The sequence below is a fragment of the Plasmopara halstedii genome, assembly GCF_900000015.1.
Source record: "Plasmopara halstedii genome assembly, contig: Scaffold_253, whole genome shotgun sequence".
Taxonomy (NCBI): Eukaryota; Oomycota; class Peronosporomycetes; order Peronosporales; family Peronosporaceae; genus Plasmopara; species Plasmopara halstedii.
The window spans coordinates 525,716-545,609 of NW_020187174.1; the positions used below are offsets into that span (position 1 = coordinate 525,716).

At 41.7% G+C, this 19,894-nt stretch overlaps 6 protein-coding genes across 6 annotated transcripts; 3 read left to right on the forward strand and 3 right to left on the reverse strand.

Annotated features, from left to right (window-relative positions):
* Window positions 1-305: 305 nt before the first annotated feature.
* PHALS_04161 (ap-4 complex subunit mu) lies at window positions 306-1,649 on the forward strand (the record flags this gene model as incomplete). The annotated part of the gene is made up of 1 exon (XM_024722176.1): window positions 306-1,649. One exon carries the CDS (start codon window positions 306-308, stop codon window positions 1,647-1,649), a length of 1,344 nt encoding a protein of 447 aa, XP_024573279.1.
* Window positions 1,650-1,986: 337 nt separating this feature from the next.
* On the reverse strand, window positions 1,987-2,652 carry PHALS_04162 (Ribosomal protein S24/S35, mitochondrial, conserved domain; the record flags this gene model as incomplete). The annotated part of the gene is made up of 1 exon (XM_024722177.1): window positions 1,987-2,652. The coding sequence occupies one exon, from the start codon at window positions 2,650-2,652 to the stop codon at window positions 1,987-1,989; it is 666 nt and encodes a 221-aa protein (XP_024573280.1).
* A 607-nt stretch (window positions 2,653-3,259) lies between these two features.
* Window positions 3,260-4,014, forward strand: PHALS_04163 (pre-mrna-splicing factor spf27-like; the record flags this gene model as incomplete). The annotated part of the gene is made up of 2 exons (XM_024722178.1): window positions 3,260-3,633; window positions 3,702-4,014. The coding sequence occupies 2 exons, from the start codon at window positions 3,260-3,262 to the stop codon at window positions 4,012-4,014; spliced, it is 687 nt and encodes a 228-aa protein (XP_024573281.1).
* A 79-nt stretch (window positions 4,015-4,093) lies between these two features.
* Window positions 4,094-6,085, reverse strand: PHALS_04164 (cell 5a endo--betaglucanase; the record flags this gene model as incomplete). Its single annotated transcript, XM_024722179.1, has 1 exon — window positions 4,094-6,085. One exon carries the CDS (start codon window positions 6,083-6,085, stop codon window positions 4,094-4,096), a length of 1,992 nt encoding a protein of 663 aa, XP_024573282.1.
* Window positions 6,086-11,330: 5,245 nt separating this feature from the next.
* On the forward strand, window positions 11,331-12,776 carry PHALS_04165 (uncharacterized protein; the record flags this gene model as incomplete). The annotated part of the gene is made up of 1 exon (XM_024722180.1): window positions 11,331-12,776. The coding sequence occupies one exon, from the start codon at window positions 11,331-11,333 to the stop codon at window positions 12,774-12,776; it is 1,446 nt and encodes a 481-aa protein (XP_024573283.1).
* A 31-nt stretch (window positions 12,777-12,807) lies between these two features.
* PHALS_04166 (uncharacterized protein) lies at window positions 12,808-17,079 on the reverse strand (the record flags this gene model as incomplete). The annotated part of the gene is made up of 1 exon (XM_024722182.1): window positions 12,808-17,079. One exon carries the CDS (start codon window positions 17,077-17,079, stop codon window positions 12,808-12,810), a length of 4,272 nt encoding a protein of 1,423 aa, XP_024573284.1.
* Between the last annotated feature and the right edge of the window lie 2,815 nt (window positions 17,080-19,894).

Here is a 19,894-nt window from a genome sequence, read left to right on the forward strand (position 1 = left end):
AATGACGTTGATGTCGTCGAGATATAGTAGCCCTCTACGAATTGTAGACCTCCTGTCAAAAGTGGTCGATTTCTTGAGGCTACTAATAAATAAAACCTATTCGTAAAAATCCGTCACTTATAGTCAAAAATGGCGAACTATGATAAGACATTATCCTACCTTCCATCTAGTCATTTTAACAAATGAGTCGTCTCTGTTCTTTTAGAGAGATTTTACTCCTCTTTTACCTCGATCTTCGTTTTTTATCCTCCCAACCATAAGACGTTGACGTGGCAGATCACGTTTCCTTACGCCGATCCAACGGCATGTCATCGTCCATTTCCCAATTCTACATTCTCTCTACACGAGGTGACACTATCATCTACAGTGACTTTCGAGGTGACGTCGAGAGCAACTCAGCCGAGATTTTTTCCCGTAAAGTCAAGTTTTGGGAAAAAGGAGATGCACCCCCAACGTTTAATGTTGACGGTGTCAATTATTTGTTCGTGAAGAAGAATGGACTTTATTTTGTCGCAACTACACGATACAATGTGAGTCCAAGCTACATTTTAGAGCTGCTTACACGACTTTGCCGCGTATTTAAAGACTATTGCGGCGTCTTGAGCGAGGAGACACTACGTAAGAACTTCATTCTTTGCTATGAACTGTTAGATGAGACATTGGACTATGGATTTGCGCAAGATACGAGTACAGAGGGACTTAAGGTACATGTACACAATGAAGCTATTCTAGTAGGAGACGCTGTGTTGTCGAAACCCAAAGCGAGCTCTAAGTTTATGAATCGCAGCTCGAATATTAAGGCTGCAAGTGCTGTTAAAAAGCCCGTGGCTACAGCTGGACAGAGTTCGAAGAAACAAGACGAGAATGAACTTTTCTGTGATATTCTTGAACGTCTTAATGTCGTCTTTTCCTCTGGTGGACAAATGCTTAATGCTTCTATTGAAGGACGAATTCAACTTAAAAGCTACTTATCAGGTAATCCAGAATTACGATTGGCACTGAATGAAGACTTAGTGATTGGGAACTCGGGAGCTCGACAATACGGTCAAGTGGTTCTAGACGATTGCAACTTTCACGACTGTGTCCAATTGGACGAATTTGAGCGCGATCGTGTGCTTATCTTTCAGCCTCCTGATGGTGAATTTACAGTGATAAATTATCGTATCACGGGTGACTTTCGTGCACCATTTCGTATCTTTCCATTTGTCGAAGAACTATCTCCTACTAAGATTGAAATGGTTCTTAAAATTCGTGCTGACATGCCTGAGAATAATTATGGTGCGAACGTAATTATACGCTTTCCCGTACCACAATCTACTGTGGCTGTATCATGTGATATTGGCAAGAACTCTGCGGGTCAACTTGCAGAATATCGTGAGAACGAAAATCAAGTACGTTGGGCCATCAAGCGCTTTACTGGTGGCTCTGAACTCACGCTGCGAGCTAAAATTACGCTCGGTCAGCCTAGTCCACATGTGCGGCGTGAGATTGGCCCTGTCAGCATGAACTTCGAGATCCCCATGTACAATACCTCATGTCTCCAAGTGCGCTACTTGCGCATTCCAGAACACGCGCGACACCCGAATTACACATACAAGCGATGGGTACGCTACGTGACGCAGTCTAGTTCGTATGTATGCCGAATTTAGTGCAAGATCTTAAAGATAGCAATTGGCAAACGGTCGAACGAGCGGCAGCGGAAGCTGCACACAAGAGACCTCAATAGCTGAATCTCTTGGATGCTTGGAGCTTGTAAGTAGATGCGTAATATCCAAAATTTCTAACAGGATTGTGATCAAGAGCAATTAAAGCATACTTTGCTTAAGAGGTTTAGCGAGTACATTGCCTGTTGAGCTTTTTGTCATTGTCATGCTACTGCATTATACTGAAAACTTCTCATCTGTCCACCGCAAGTTAAAACATAGAGTTACAATTAAAGACAGAAAATGGTTCATTTAGAGTCGCCTTACTGTGGGTTCTAGCAAGCTACTTCTCGGTGATATTCTCAGGTGTTGAATCGTCTAATGCTTGGCCACTAAGCTTGAGTGCTGTCTCTGTAAGATCGCGTAGAATCTCACAAATTCGCTTGTGGTTGTACACGCGTTTATTGTAGCGATCCTCGGCAATCTTGATCATCTTTTTGTTCGCATTGTAACGTGGACCAGCGAGCTGTATGACAATGTTCTTGGCCTCGTTGTCAAGACCTTTAAAGCAAGTCATAGGCACCTCCATGACTACTTTTGTATCGTGCGTATTCTTGTCATTAATAAAAAGCCGCTCATCAAAATCCTCGAGCGGACAGTTAAGTGTCATCTCAATATCTTCACCATTAAATAACGGATGGATCTGAGATTGCCAGGATAAATCCAAATATGGTGTAAAGTCAGCAAATACCTGTAGCTTTTCAACTTCGTGCTTCATTTCATTGTCAAAATCTTTAGGATAATCTTCATCCCAGTACGCCGGGTACACAAACTGTTCGAGAGGCGTCGACTTTTTGACGTCTTCACCCGAGAATTGAAAGGTTTTTTTCTTACGAAACTTGGATACAAGAGTAGGTTTCGTTTGTTTCGCAGCACTTTTACTTGCTAGTAAGCGTACAGACTGCCGAAGTACGAGAGTGTTCGAACATGTTAAACATCTTGCAAGCATTATGTTGAAAGAAGACTTCAGCCACACACTTATGATCCTGTCAGAAGTGATGCATTGAGGTATAAAGGTTATGTAAACACTTTTTTTAAGTCATTTTAAAATATTCTTCATATTTAGCACAAAGAATATGTTGCTGGTAGTCCGACATTCAGTGGATTGGCAGCGACTGTCGACGTCCTGTGCGATACAAAAGGCAATTATGCGCTTACAGAGAGTGAGGGTTTTATGAGGCTTCAATAAGGGCGAATATTCTCGACAAGATACGGGAGATTTTGTCGCTCCCATTTACTAGCGTTCATTCTTTTTTTGAATGTAACACCGGGATCGCGGGATCCATGATCAATTACCCACAAGGTGATGAAGGTATTTAGCCTCTTCCTCAAGCCTCTTGACTTTAGTTAAGGGAAAGTCTCTGTTTCGTTTCGCTACTGGTAGACACTTGACTCTCTGGCTAAAGTTTCGCCAGAAGGAATTAATTACTACCAACATTATTGTCTTTCAGAAATGTTTTGAAATAATTGCTGCATGAAAAGATCGTAAATATTCCTTAGTACTGTAAATATCATGATTTAATTGTGAAAATCAAGTAAACCAATCTTCATTCTCCATGTCATCATCACCCTTATGTCCGTTGCTAATCGAAAGTCGCGCGCTTATTGACTCACTTGGCTATATAGATACTAAATACAATTCAAATGAAAGTCAGCAGCACGTGCAGGCGCAAATTCGTGCGGAAATGGCGACGTTCTCGCCGCCCCAGGACAAATATTTAGCCTATTTACCGTCATACTCGCCAACTTTTAGTGGCAATGGAAGATTATTAACTGAGATGAAACGTGTGGCAGCCAACGTACCATTAGATGCAATTGATTTAAATCGGTATCAGGTCAACGAGCCGACGGGCAAGAACTCAAATTCACTGGAAGCATGGGAGAGTGCAGTCAAGCAGCTGCAAACGGTGGTAGAACATCAAAGCAATCGGTAGCTAACTAGTTGTCATTTTGTACTGAGTTTTAGCGTATTAAGTGGTATGTCTGTTATGATTACAGGGTAGTAAATCTAGAATTGCAACAAGGCTATGGTACCAAGCTTTTAAAAGTCCGTGCGGCCATATTGGACGGGATGAACGCACAGTACGAACATGCGATTCAAGCGAATAAAATGGTCGTAGACAAGGTAAATCTAATGCGACAGCAGGAACAAACGCGGAATGCCATGAAACTCAAGAATTACCAAAGCCGGTATTACGAGCTACTAGCTAAAAATGTGGCTATTAAACGGGCATGTGAAGTTGAGCAATTACGGCAACGCAAAAAGATCAAAACAGCGTTAAGTGAGTCAGATGTAGACATCATTACTTGAAACAAATTTGTTTTTCTTTTTAAAGTGACAAATGAGATCAATGTTGACTTTAAACGAGCAACCAAAATGCAGATCACTTTCAAAGTGCAGTAGCTGTTACACCCGCAGCCGCTGGAGTAGCTTCCGTTGCAGGCGCTGGAGCCACATCCGTTGGAGGCGTCACAGCTTCAGCCGTTGGAGGCGTCGCGGCTTCAGCTGCTGGAGGCGTCGCGGGTACAGCTGGTGGAAGCGGCTCGGCTTCATCCGTAACAGCAGCAACTGTTGGGGTCGTCGCATTCCTTGAAGAAGATGGTGTATTTCTTGTGATTGAATCGACCGATATAGTAGCACTTCCACTACCAGAGGTTGATTCCGTTACCCTCGTATATTTGGCAAAGCATGGAAACGCACCAGTTCCTCTCAAGTTTTGAAGGCCAATGGAAAAGTCTCGGTGATAAGAATCCCAAGCATCGTTCGCGTACAGACCGTATTGCCACGGATCATCGGGTTTATACTCATCGTTAAAAGCGTAATGTCCATCAGGATTTAGTGCCCACGCAAAACCTCCCGTCATGTTTTTTTCGTTGGCATATTCGATAATAATCTCAATAACTCGTGTACTTGTGAGATCTGCCAGCAATTCTGCAGATCCGTAGATACCACCAAACTCTCCGTAAAACGTAGGTACACCAGCTTCCGTTACGGCGTTTCCAAATGCATTGTCCAATACAGATACCACAGCATCTTTTAGTAACGCATTTCCTTCAGTTGTGTTTGGATACTCCGTTACAGAAACTGTAGCTCCACTTGAAGATTGCTTCTTAAAAAAGTACGCGGAAGGGTACACACTAGGAGAGTAAAAGTGTGGAGCAAATGCAAGTTTACCTTGCGTCATAAGCATAACAGGGTTGGCCGTGACATTTTGGAGACTAGCACCGTACCAATCGTTATATGTCACATTTACGCCATTAATTTCAGCCACAGTATTGACTGCATAATTCCCCTCGGCAACGATGAGCCAATTTGGGCAAATGGACAGAATCCTGTCACCAATTGCTTCTACTGCACGAGGCCAATTCACGTCCGGATCACAATATTCATCCGTATCAGACTCAGGCCAACATCCCCCCACAGGCTCATTTTTAAGATCAATGCCAAATATATTGTACTGAAGATCACCGCAAAGCTCGGAGGCTAAGGTCTCAAACATTTGATAGATGGTTTCAATCGGATACTCATCTGTGTACCACAAGTGCTCAGACGTATCGTCTGTAAAGTTGGGATTAATTTTATGAATATCGAGCAAGACGCCAATTTGCTGCTTTCCAAGAGCTTGAACAACTTTTTTAATCATGTCAATGTAGGAAACCACGTTGAGATCCGTGTCAAGACTATTTACAAAAAGTCTCGTGTTTGGAGGTGAGTTGTCGATGATCATTTGAGCATTTAGTGGCAGACGAACGGCATTAAACCCATTGTCCGAAAGATTAGCAGCAATGTCATCCAAGTAACTCTGTTTTGTAGCAAGACCATGAGGAACGCCTTCAGCATTCTCCATCCCACTCCAATTGATGCCTGTAAAAACAATTTGTTTTCGATCACCCGTGTTGGTATCGACAGCATAAATCTTGCCATTTACACTTGCGTAGTCTGGCTGTAGACAGCTCTTGACACTCATAACCTTCCTCTCTCTATCCACTTCAGTGGCTGCCAACGTGAGGGATTGTTGCGTCTGGGCGCTATTGTATTCTTGCACGCCAAAGTAGGCAATGAGGCTGAGGGCCACTGCCGTTACCAGTAGAAGAAAGAGTGCACCAGGCCACACAACTTTTCGACCCGTGTACGTCTTTTTAGTTCCAACTCCAGTGGCACTTAATTCGTCCAATTGACCAACAGCAATGTCTTGGTGTACAGAAGCACTAGGCCGAGTCGTCATTGTTGGACGCATCATAGGAATGTCATTATTACCAACTCCATGAGCAGTTGGACCCAAATAGCTTCCATAACTTTCTTCTTCAGAAGTGTCTCGCCAAACATTTGAATGCGCGAGCTGACCCGCGTTCTCTCCGTAGGGAGAGTTTCCACCGTACATGGCACTGGCTTCTTATATAATTGCGAACTTCCTCTACTGTAATTTGGATTGGTTTTAAAGCGAGAGATTGGTGAATATTTAGCCAATTATCAGAGAATATCAACATAGTCAGCAGTTTTTAAAGATTTAGAGATGATGAGTATTATAAATTTTTCTACAATTTTTAAAGACTAACTTTATTGTAGTTTTATGTGGCAAGTACAAAGGTAGATAGATATAAAATGAAGACGTTTCATAACTGGTACTCGGTAATGATGGGATGATAAGATTCCTTATCGGAAAGGACTGTGAGACACGTATCACGTCAAATATGTTAATACCAAGAAGGTAGAACACTTTCCTTTATTATTACTTCAGGTAAGACTTGTACGTCCGTTCTGAGTCAAAACCACATTGAAATCTCGGCTCCACTTCTGCGAGCAGCGCGCATTTTCGCGCAGACTAAAAGAGTTACCGCTTTCTCTGCTTGATGCGATTGGCTACCCCGTTGCATCTGGAAGTACTTGTTGTCAGTTGAAAGACCATTTGTGGTATATCCTGTGTGGGAATGTCTTATGAGATGTTCCTCTTTCTTTCCTCAGGACAAGCAATGTGGGGAAACAACCGACTCACCGCTAATGCTTTAATTCTAGTCCTATGATGACGACATGCTGGGGCTACATTGTACGTCAGGGAGGCCATGGATGATAAGGTTTAGTTTTAATGCGGATGGCTTCACTCTGGAGAGGTGGGTCTAATAGTCCAGGAATATTAGCCACATCCGTTGACATCCGGAGCCTTGGAAATGCCTGATAGATTCATGAGCGCCATGTCATAAAGTGCGACACGCGACTGATCATACGGTACGCGTGCGTTTTGGATAAAAAAATTTGCCGTGTACTTCTCTTTGGTGGTGCCATGGTGGATCGGAAGCATAATTATGATATGATGGAGTAGCACTTTTGGCGCGAATACAAAGCTATGATATGTTGCTGTGATATCTTTAGTGCAGGACATGGGGTTGCGTGTTAATTAGTTCTAGAGTTAAAACTGCTAGTAGCGGCAGAGGGTCGAGATTTTTATGATGAGACGACAGAACTTATCATATATCGCAGCAAAAAGACGTTATCTCATAGAAGAAGCGGTATGTCGTGGTCTCCGGTGTGACTGACGGCTGTAGATTACTAATAGAAGAACCAGATCCTGACGTTATATATGAATGGTCTATTCTCGTCTCGATGTAACGTAACGTTAGCGCGATATGATGTGAGGTGCACCCTTGCGGGGCAGAGAAACTCCAGGTTTGCGGACGACAATGTTTTAAAGTACTAAATGGGTGAACGAAGTAGTCATGGGGGCGCAGGTATTATCGTATCACCCCATGCATACACTCTAGCTGTACTTGGAGATTGATCTCGAGGGTATGTGTGTCGTGACGGTGAAATGACCGAAGTATGACGATTAATACCCGATGAGGGGTTAAGCTCGTCTTCCGTTATAAAGAATCTGTCATTAAAAGCAATCGTTGACCATTGTGTTTAAGAGCTAGAAAGACTAGAACCAACAATCCTAGGGATCACTTTTTTCGTTGCTGAAAAATTATCACGACGTGATGTCAAAAGGCGCGGCACTCGTCTTCAAGCAAAACATCAATAGTGCCAAAAAATCAGATATTTGACGTCATCGACGATTTCAGCCGTTTTATGTGAACCGAAATCAGCGGTAATGATGCCCCCGCTTGGCGCCATGTGTTAGCGTCAGAAAGATAATGGCCCAAAAGGCGAAATGTGCATGCTTGACTAAAAATTGATGCACCAGCCATTTCACCGCAATTGCCTCTCCCGAAAAAGGACGTGCTGCGAAACGGCGTGGTCGTAAACGCCTATTCAATGGTCTGGATCTTGCCGATAATTACTATCAACTACTTATGGTTGATAGTTGTGATCTCGCTCTTATAAATTACACTGGAAGCGACTGCTAATACTTCAGAGGCCATTTTAAGTTCGACCATTATTTGACCATCAATTTTATTAGCACTTGAGGCCGCATCGTACAAACACACCGACACAATATATTGAATCATGGTCGTGCAGCGCACACAGAATCAGATGTGGATACCCGACTCAAACGTTTTTAAGTGGTGCTCGAGTTTTGCGCTTAAACAAGCTTTTTTTCTAAATAAACAACTCTGGTTGGATGACAATAAAATACTATTTTTAGGAAACATCACTGAATAGCATGGCTAGCATGAAGATCTCACGACGATTTAAGAGCGGTTTTTGGTCGCCTCATTGAGCAAATATTGTAAGAGTTATGCCGACATTGAACGGTTCGTAATAAATGTTCTAAGAGAAATATCAAATGATGTTAACAGGCTGCAAAATGGCTTTTTAGAGCATCAATGGAAGCCCCACGGGAGCCCAATTCGGACCCTTTCTTCCCCGAATCGGCCATTTCGTTTCGCCTCTGACGTTTCGGTCGTTGTTTGTACTTTACTTTCCGCAAATGTCATCGGGCTCGAACGCGTTGTTGTGTGGGCTTAAAGCGGCGGACAAAATTGACCCCCGAGCTTGGAATATACTTGCCGAGCATATAGCCATTCGAAATGCATGCGGTTCATGCGTTGCTATGTAAAGCGACGCCATCACCATATGTCTAATCCCCAAATATAGAATTTAAATAAAGTACAGGTCAGTCTGGCTAAATTGTGTGGGTCCGATTTTGCATCAGCTAGACTTATGGCTGTCACATTGATTATGTCGCGCATTGGCGAGTTGACCCTTGTTACGTACGGATTGTACGATACACTGTCGGAAGCTCTGGGAAACGGAGCTTTTTTAGCTCAGATTTCGTTCAGTAAGAGGTTTGATAGCGCGTTTGCACCGCTGCTTCTTGCGCGCAGGCTTGCTAATTTTTAACTGACCCACGTGGGAGCACCTCATGATACATCTAAGAAATGTACGAGACTTATGCCCCCGAGTGGCCACTTTTGTACGGAAAAGACATCCGTTTCATTCAAAGCTTTGTACTTGCAAATCCACTTACGCGCGCGCGTGTACAGCGTTTACATAGGTTTAAAACTCGCCACGTCCTGATCGGTTCGCCTGTCCTCGTAGAATGCCGGTGCTTTATCAGCATGAATACTAATTTGGGTCTCAAAAGATGGTGATAGTATCATTGGGAACTTTGTGGACCGTCTTGGCTTATGCCGGCGCACCGTTACCAGTGAGGACACTGCCAAGCTCTCGTTTGACAAGGTTTTTCTTTACTAATATAACCAGTCGGTAGCCATTAATTCGCACCGAAGTTCGCGCACTATGTGACGTTTGGCGGACTGTGATCAAACTGGTCATCTCTATCCAGGTAGTTAGACCGAATGTGTTCAGAGTGTGGCGAATGGTATTCTCAAAGCACTTGCGCGAAGCGTCCGAAGTGATAGGACACATGCGATCACCAATCGATTTTACATTTAATAACGTGGTCAATGCTTCTACAGATCCTAGATCGATTCAGACATGGTTTGTTCAGCCTCCGTGTCCTTTGACACCACACGAATTGCATTTGATTATGATTGGATAGGTCTATCGATATGATTTTACTCGATGATATCAGCGCAAAAAATATAATTTTAACAAACAGAAATTGCGACACCCCAGCTACGTCACCGAGACGGCTAGTCAGATTTCGACAGCCAGAGCCGCGACTTACCTGGGCGGATCTGTGATCCCAGTGCTGTCCCATTTTGGTAGAAGGCTATGTTTTGCATTATGATAGATGTATGGGCAGTTTTTAACTGAGAAGAGAGCTCAGAGGTACCATAGCGATTGTCTTCACAAAGTTTCATCACTACTACGTTGCGCAGAGTATGTGGCTACGCATTTATATTAGTTGTGTTTAAATGTTGTAGCATAGCAAATATATCAAGAACCAACTTCGAACATATCAGTCTGAAAGTCAGATGAAACAAAAACTTGTCACTTGCGACTTCGTTGGTCTGGTAGGATGGTGCGTACACACTCATATTTGTGCGTTAAATTTATGCGAGCTGAACCCCAATCATGACCTTTTCTTTTCACTCTAAATTCGTGACGGACATGATTCTAATCTCTTGGGGTGCCTCGAGCCATTCTCTTCTTTGCTGAGAACAAAGCCTATTCGAGAATTAATATTGGCAGTGAGCTTATATTTCGTATGGTCAGCTTATAAATTGCGGTTGTGTACTTGAACATGTATGCGACAGCTGGGTATAACAGAAGAGAAAGATTCATGATGTACGTGATGTAATGAAATCGGTCGATGATCTGCTGAAAGCATTCACACCAGATATAAACGTCTGGGTCTTTGACGTAATTAAGCGTCTCGAGATCATTCCGAGTTTTAATATAGTGCCGACTGGTACGAATAGAGAGAAAACTTGTTGACACGCGCTGAAGGTAAACTTACCTGACAGGCTCAACTCAAAAAGGTGCAGCTCAGCACTTCATTCACTTTTTGCGCTGCTCAAGTTGCTGTTTGACAGCAAAGTTTTTTCCACAGTATAGATGGCAGGGGACGAAAAACAAGAACATTGACTTATCGTGTGCTCACTGCGCAATAAGAATTTAACGATATGTTCTTAGAGACATTAATTTGATGTGAAATTAAAGTTAATATTTTTCCGACTGCAGCCCCAATACCAAATTCTAAAAAAAGACCTGGCTAAACCAGATATGGATGTCTGTTTAAAGCGAGGCCTAAGATGCATACAGAAGAGGTACTGAAAGGCTGTGACCTTCGCTCACCATTGTCGTGAAAAAACGTCAACAAAATGCTTGTTGGCTTAGCTCTACTTTTCAAGACATTACCATACATTATGTGCATCGCTCGCCGACTAAACGAGCGAGAGTTATGAGTTATTCATAGCAATACAGACGGCTGTCATTGTCTAATGAAATTGCGCTTGGTATAGTGATACCTAAACGAGTCAATTCACAGAGTACTACTAAAATATTCTGATTGGATTTATGATATAGTACCGCACTTCAAATTATTTTTTAATACACGTATTACAGTTGTTACTATGTCCATGAAGTACCAAAGCTTCTCGCGCCGATCGAGACGCCATGATCCTCAGCATTCTAAAAGAAGCCCAGTGTCTCAGACGTCAAATTCTGTGAATTCATGTAGTAATCGACGGTACTTGGCTCACCAAACTCGGCCAAAAGTCAAGCCCAAAAGTCAAGTATTGACTTTTCCTTCTGATCTTTGGACTCTAATCTTGCCGTATATGACATGGCGAGATACTACATCATTAAGTTATGTCTGTTGTGCATGGAGACGTATAGTAATTGAAGCAAAACAATGTTTTCCAGAGTGGCGTACTACAGTCTTAGGTCCCTCAAGTACTACTCGTGAAAGTCTCAAATTGCTCCAGACGAACCACTTAAATTGGGCCGACACACGATTTCCACCAAATTTAATACTATTTTTGGTTGCTAGTCAAGATTCTACTTCATGGCGACGTGGCAAGTTTTGGATTGAAGCAATTACTACAATTGAAAAAGCGCATTTGTTACCTGCAAACTGTCAATTCATCGGCATCTATACGATGCACAAAGTATTGGGAAATGAAATAAGTATTGAAAATAGTAATGGAATAGTACTATCCGTCTCGGTCGCACATTTTCCAGACACGACATTAGAATCAGCCGAATATGATAGAAAAGTGGTGAAATGGTCTCAACAAGGACTAAAACTCAATGACCCATTTTCAGATTTAAAAGATGATACAATCCCGTGTTTCTTACTATTTGGAGTTAATACCCAAAGTGCAGATCAACTTGTACAAATTGTTGAAAATTGGTACCCTGGAGCTGCAATTATTGGAACAGTCTCCAATGTCACGGATCGATGTCTTCCTCTTGTCTCCTACTGTAAAAGCAAATGTCATGATTCTCAACATATTCAACTTCAAAAGCAACGTCAACTTCATTTTCCTTGTACAATGCTTGTTCGTGTTCATGGTAACGTGAGTTTTCGATCATTTTCTGCAAATGGGTACGATCCAATCACACCAATCATTCAATGTAATCGTGTTCATCTTGTAGACGAATTCAAGCATATTATGATGTATGACATCGTTTCAATGGAAGAATTACACTCTCGTTTACTCGATTTATTAAACCCATCCGATCGACTGAAAATTCAACAAGACAGTGCACTCAATCTTGTTTCATGTTCCAATAAAGTACCACTTGAACATCTCATGAACTCTAGCAATCGAGATTTTACTTCTTCAGAACGTTTCACTTGCTTGGATGTTACCATTTCAGTAGATGAAACCATTCAATCCCAATCCATTTGTTGGTCTGAAGGAGATTATGGAATTTTAACTTTACATGATTCAACCAAGACATGGTCAGCACTTAATCAAGCATTTCAACACCTTCAGTCCAATTTATTTGAAGCTAATGAACAAGCATTTGGTGCTTTCATCACTGGAGGATCTATCACGAAAGTTGATGAGATCGACTTTGTGAATAATGTTCGTCAAGTTTGGACTCACGTGTTTCAAGACCTTCCAGTTGGTGGATATATTGCTAGTACCTCTGTCGGTCCTCTAGCACTTTTTCGAGGTCTTTCATCACCTTGTCACAATACAATACAGATTAACACAATCTGCGGAGCCATCTTTTACGTCAAAAAACGTCACATTTGCAATCGAAATCAATAAAAAAACACGTAGCGTGAACATTTGTCATCCTTTATGTACGTTCCGTCCTTTCAAACAATTGACGCATCAATTCTTCATCTTTGGCTTTTTCCATATCACGCTGTCGTTGCAAGCGTTGGAATAATTCACCTAACGATTGACTTTGTCGTTCAGCAACACGCTCTAAGAATGATCCATGACCACGATCAATTGGAAATGTTTCTTGAATCTTTTGTAGTAAAAATGCATGGTGTTCATTTCGTGCAATGCTACTATCTTTTCGAAATTGCTTGACGGCATCTTCCAACTTTTGACTTTGTTTGTGAATAATCTCGGTGATAGATAAAGTAGAAGACAAGTCGACGTAAGAAGAAGTTCGGGATCGTTTACGAGGTAAAAGAGTCGAGTCTTCAAAAGTTTCGGACTCACGACGAACGGAATTACGTCTTGTAGACGGACCATCACCTATAGCAGTGGAAGCTGCTCGAGAATTGAAATGATCCGCTGTACTTGAGTCGCTGTCGGTAGATTCATCATTCATCGACAATTCCATACTCGACGATTCATTATCTTCTTCTTCGGACTCGTCATCGATTGGCTCTGGAATCTTTCCAACCTTCTTTCTTGTCTCGACTCTCTTTTTATACTCACAATGTTCAATCACAGACTCAATATTCACGTAACGAGATGACGTTGCATCAGTTGGAGGTTTATAAGTCTTTTTCTTTTCTTCTCCAAGTTTGAAACGAAGCTCAGCATCAAGTTTATCAAGCACATCATAAATTTCTTCATCCACTGTCGTTAACCCATTAAAACTTCGATACGATTTACTCATTGTTAGAGTAATAGCATCTCGATCTTCAAGATCAAGTTCAAACCACGTTAAACATCCCGTATCGATTGCTCTTTGATTGTAAAAGTAGATAAATTCATACGAATCCAAGACATAGCGAGCTAATCCCACAGCTGCTGCCAACGAATTGGTTCCACCCAATTCTTCATATCGACGAAAAAAACGATCTTTCTCTTCTTCAAAGACATAACGCCGACTTCGTCTCCCTTCCAACAATTCACCACATGCTTCACTTAACATCAATAGTTCGTCTTTACTCCAATTTGCAGCAGCATATTTCTCGTGCTTACTACCAGAACTTTTCGTCTCCACCTCTTTCACTCGTCCTTGCTTGCGCTTCCCACTTTCCATTTTCTCACTTCGTTTTCGATCGAGAATTCGTGCTAACGAATTGTACATTTCTTCATTTAAATCGATGATTGTTTTGTTTCCCCAGCTTCGAATCTCATTAATTCGTTCTTCTGTACTCAAATTAAACCAAGCTGAACTTTCACCACGCTCAGCAATATACGACGAGATACCAAGAAAGGAGGAATTCAAAGCAATCATTCGATTTTTGACGCTAATTAACGTTCGAGTTCGATGGAATGGTGCTTGGCGCTTGGTAAACAGAGCATAAGTTTCATTTAGGGCTGAAGTCAATCGTGTGCCTTTCGTCGTCTCAGCTGCTTCTTCCCATGCTTGAATTAAGCTCCAAATTTCTTCTTGTGGCCAAATATTGCCCTTCTTTCCAGAAGAAATACGATCATTTCGATTCTCTCCTCCCACTTCTTCAATTACCGATGATTCCGAATCGGACGACCAAAAAACATCCGATTTCTTTCGAGCAGAACGTGGACGTAAAGCAATTCCATCTGTCGCATTCTCAGCAATTGGTGATGGCAACGATGGCGTCAAAAGTGGAGACGACACGCCCACAAATGATGTTTTTGTAACTAAATCAAACATATTGGCATCCAGATCCACAAATTTGACTGGAATATTCGTACACTGTTGATACGCACGTTTTTGAGATGATGTCATGTCAAACCACGACGGACTATTTGGTTCTGAACGATCGTCATTACATGCTTTGATATATGAATAGGATGCCAGAATACAGCGCCATTGTTGTGCCATACTTCGCAAATCTCGACGAATTAAAGTGTCTGTATCCCCTGCACTCTGACGACGAGCTAAAAATGCGTCATAAATTAATCCTTCTCGTTCAGAATGTGACAATTCTCGGTCACTAGAAACGTTCAGAACATCGGCACATGCTTTAATCAAGTCAGATGATTCTTCAGTACTCCATTTTGGAGGCTTCATAGCTTTCAAATCAATACTCGAGTCAAGAGTACTCGTGCTACTCTTGACTTTTGGAGACACAGGGGGTCGAAGGTGTCGAATTTCAGCCAATTTGTCATCCATAGCAATAATGCGTCCCAACGTATCGTACATTTCTTGAGTCAAATCGACAGAATTGCGATTCTTCCATGATCGTAGTAAACTCATGCGTGTATCTTGTGGAAGATTGTGGTAAGTGGGCTCATTCTTCGCTTTTTGGGCCTCGTTAAATGAAAAAATGTGAGCATGAGATGATTTTAACGAACTCCGTCGTGCTGCAAGAGCTGTATCGTTTCGTACAGAGTATCCACCTTGCATCTCAACAAATTCACGATACATTTCTCGATTCAAAGACAGTCGTTCACTTGGGTCACTATTACATACAAGAGTTGCAGCTTTTTCCCACGCTTTGATCAAAAGAGCAAGCTCTTCAATCTCCCATAATAGACCATTTGGAGCATCCATTTGCATCTTACGCTTTCGTTTGCCCCAACGTCCTGGACCCTTACGCGTAGGTGCGTCACTCTCGTCAACCTCATCAGTTTTTGGTACAACAGAGTCACGTGCACTTTCGTCTACTGACTGATTTTCAACTGCATTCGTATTGCTCTCAACTTCATTATTCTCAACACTTTTATCATCTTGATTTTGGCTTACTGAAAGTAATGGTGATTTTGGATCCATCTCATGAGTTTCAATTGATGTATCATCAGCACAAGAGAGCGTCTTATCTGCCGATGAATCTTGCACAGAATCAATTTCAACGTTTTCTAACGTGTTTTGCTCATACTCAGCTGAAGACCGTGTCGTTTCTTGAACCTTTTTGTCTACATCTTCTACCGAAGGAGATTTCGTAGCAGAAGAAATTGTGTCGTGATTCTCGGATTCAGATTGATCCATCGTACTAACTACGTGCGTCTCATTCGTTGGAATGACAGACTCGGGTGCTATCGTTTCTGTCTTGGCGTCACTATCGCTCACATTCGTCACTTTTGGCAGCGCTTTTTCTTCTTCACCATCCGTAACACTAATCGATGTTTGAGACGAAGGCACATGATCTTCCTCATTAGTTGGACCTGAACTCTGCGCTTTAATCTTCTTCGGTGGTCGACCCCCTTTTCGTCCAGGAACTAGAGGAATTGGTTTCGTAGTCGATCCTTTCGTACGACGGAGATCTTCAAGTGCCACAGCTTGAGTATCCAAAGCAATGACACTATGTAATCTCGCGTACAAATCAGCCGATAAATCCAATAAATTCACATTCTTCCACGATCGTAAGACACTCAATCGAGTGGCGACAGGTAAGTCTGTAAATGGCAAGTCTCCATTCATTTTTTGAATCTTATCAAACGCGGCAATTCGAGTATACGATTGTTTCAAAACTCGTCGTCGTGTGGCTAAACCTGATAGATTCCGTGTTGTTGAACCACCTTGTAATCTTTCAAATTGGCGATAAATTTCATGTACAATCGACATGGGATCATTTGATGTTGTCTCACACACTGTCTTGGCTGCAAGAGTCCACGCTTCCATTAATTGCAACATTTCTTCTGATGACCATGGATTACTCGATGCTCGTACTGCAGCTGTTTGAGTTTTCTTCTTTGAACTAATTGATTTCAATGGCGAATCATTCGAAGCTAATGATGCTCGTGTTGGTCGAGACTCTGATCGCATCGTATTTGTGGCTTCCTGAAGCTCCTTTTGACGTTTTCTAATTGGCACAACTGGATCATCTTCTCCTCCTTTACTTACAATTCGCATTAATCCTTGATACATTAATGGTGTAATCTCAACAAGACTTGAATTCACTTTTTTCCACGAACTCATGACTTCATAACGTTGTGAACTCGACAACTCGAAAAACGGGACAAGATTCTTACCTTTCTGTTCACTATCAAAGTCTCGAATGTAAAGATATGAAAATTTCAATGCACTACGTTTACTTGTAAGTGCTGCTTTGTTACGTCGTGTAGATCCCCCACGTAAGACCACAAAATGTTTAAACACAGCATCATGAAGCGTTGGTGCGCTTGGATCACGAGGACGTGACGTTGCTAGTTCCCATGCTGATACTAAGTCACCAAATTCATCAAGTGTCCACGTGTTTGAACGTGGCGTGTTGGAATCCTCGCTACTTGGCATCGTAAGACCAATAGTCACCTCTTCTCTTGGAGTGAGAAATGGTGTGGTGGTGCCACATCAGCTAAACATAAAATTGCAATAAATTCGACGAAAATTTACATTCCGTTTTAAATGTACAAATTGAGGTGTTTAGACTGATGATTATTTGATAGGCCATACGATCATCTTGATGACTAGATCTCGCGTTAGAAATCTACCTTATGAGTCATTTGTTTTAACCATAACGTGCTAGAGGCTGACTTGAAAACATCTATCGAGAAATATGGTAGTTTTCAAGTTGATTGTAGTAGGAGACGGAGACTAGCATAAAGACGTTTGATTGCAGATCTCATGTTTTGCATATGAAATGAGGAGGTGATTTTAATACGCTAGATATGTTTTGTTATGTCATGTAGCAAGGTAATGAAGCCTTGAAATGATCAAGATGTAGTATAAGGGGTTAGCGACTGTATCGCACACTTGAATTATGGTCCGACACATGGTTTGTACTTGAGCTGTGCTTCGGAAATGTCATGATGAACCCTAAAAATTTAATTACGGATAGTCCTGACGAACAAGGAGATATCGCAAAAGCGACATCTTGGCTTTCTGTTCGGCGTGCATTTACGCTCCACCCCTCCCCAATGGCTTGTATTCCTTTATACGTATAGAAAACAAGCCTTTGGGAAGCGAAGGAGGTCGCGTTAAAAGAAAAGAAAACAGGTCTACATTCTGACAAAAGGGGAAGTTACGGTCGTCCAAAGACATCAAAACGCCGAGCGACGAACGAAATTTGCAACTATCAGTTTTTCGAAGGATATTGTGGCTCGGAAGGATCACATAATAATTTGAATTTGCAAAGCAAAAAGGGGGGAGTTATCCTGAATGTGTAATGGAGGTGCGAAATGCAAGCGATGATGTCAGCAGTGCTTCAAACAAGGGTCGTTCATCAGATATTAATGAACAGTGAAGTTTGTGAAACGTGCGCTCGAATTATCGCCACGTTGTCAGCAGCTGCAATAACGCCTCACCCGCTCTATTGCTACAAATTGTAAACCACGGGGAAAGAAGCGAATCAGAGCGGTATTCGAGAATCGTACGGGTCGATGAGCACAAAGTACGGGGGGCTGTCGTTGCTGATCTACAAATAAAAATTAATCAGTGGATAACAAGCAAAAATTATCCTATGTCAAACACTATGCTGCTGGATTGTTGTAGTGACAATGTTTTTGACATGAATGTTCATCGCTAAATTTTTTGTTCTTGTTATTGTTTTTTTTATTGTTATTGTTATTGTAATTGTTCTTGTTCTTGTTCTTGTTCTTGTACTTCTTTTTATTCTCTTATGTATCACATGCATGCTGTCTTTTACTAGAAAGGTTCCTTCATGGTGAAATAATATATCTGTGATATGGCTGTTACGGCTTCGAAAATTTATCGATACGTGCAATCGCCACATCTTTCCCTAACGTCTTGATACCCCGTTGTCTTGTAGCTATCTTGATACGCTAGCAAGCGCTTGAAGCGGTAAACGTGCATGATGTTGCCTATCTCACATGTTGCTTTGCTTTCGGGATATCGACAAGGTAGTCTTGCTTGTCGCTGCGCTGTCTCTGACGCAAAAGAGCTTCACGACGTACATGTCATCATCAGCGTTGTCATAATAATAGATACGACTTTTGGTATTGGATATGTCGCAAACTGAGTTAGAATTGACTGAACGAATTTAACCGAACAACGTTGATAGCATCGTGATTAGGCTCAATAAACTTTATTTTTTTGCAAAAGGGTTCATTTCACGAAAGGGTTTTGAACGGACTGCTTAATTGCAAGGCCAATTTTCGGCTTTTCTGTCATTGCAATTTGTTGCGTAGCGTAACAGTGGCAGCAATTTCTAACTAACATGGAGAAATCTCGATTATCAAACTAAACATTTGACCGCTTCTAGTCCTAGTAAATTGTGTGTTGAAATGAATTTTCTTCAAGCTGTCAAAGGCACTCTTCAACTTTCCGCCGAGTTGGACTCCATACGACACGCTACGAATCACAAGATTTCGCGATTTGCGTCCTGTATCGATTTTTGATGGTGTAACTCAATTCGATAATCAATGAAAATACTCGATAGCTGCACGATGATATATATACCCAACCTTGCCCAAAATACGAAAGATGGCGCTGTGAGTAGTCTTCTAGCATTCGACTTTGTCGTTCTACCACCCCATAGGCTTGAGATCCACCAGCGGCGTTCATAGATTGCTTGATTCCCATGCTAGCCATTCATAATTTCTAGTAACTGCTAAAAAATTTCGGGTGAGTCTACGACCACAGCAGCTCAGGGGCAGAAATCGCGGATAATAATAGCAGGAAGAACATGACGGCAAACGACTTCGTCATAAAAACAACTTCGGATTATACATTGGTGGTAGAATCCGTCACAATGCATTTGTTGTGTTCGAACAATCTGCCAAGAACCTCAAAAATTCTATCAAGACCACAAGATATAGAACGACTAGTGATTTATTCATAAGGATCGTACGTCAGCTTTGATTCGGTGCTTTGGTCCCAATCGCTCTCAAACAAATTGTTTGAAACGGATACACGTTTCGGTAGCAAAACGTAAAGCTTGATATCGTCATTGAATGTATCTCAAATGAGAACACGTAGTTAAGATTTTTTGATGCCAGGATATCCAGCAATCTAAGAGTTGTGTAATATCGAAATGATATATATTTACTACCGCTCGATTCGCAAAGTCTTTAAAATTGATTTTTAGTGCAAAAAAATATCAATTTGTCTTTTCCTACAAAACTCTATCGCTGAAACTATCTCTGCAAAC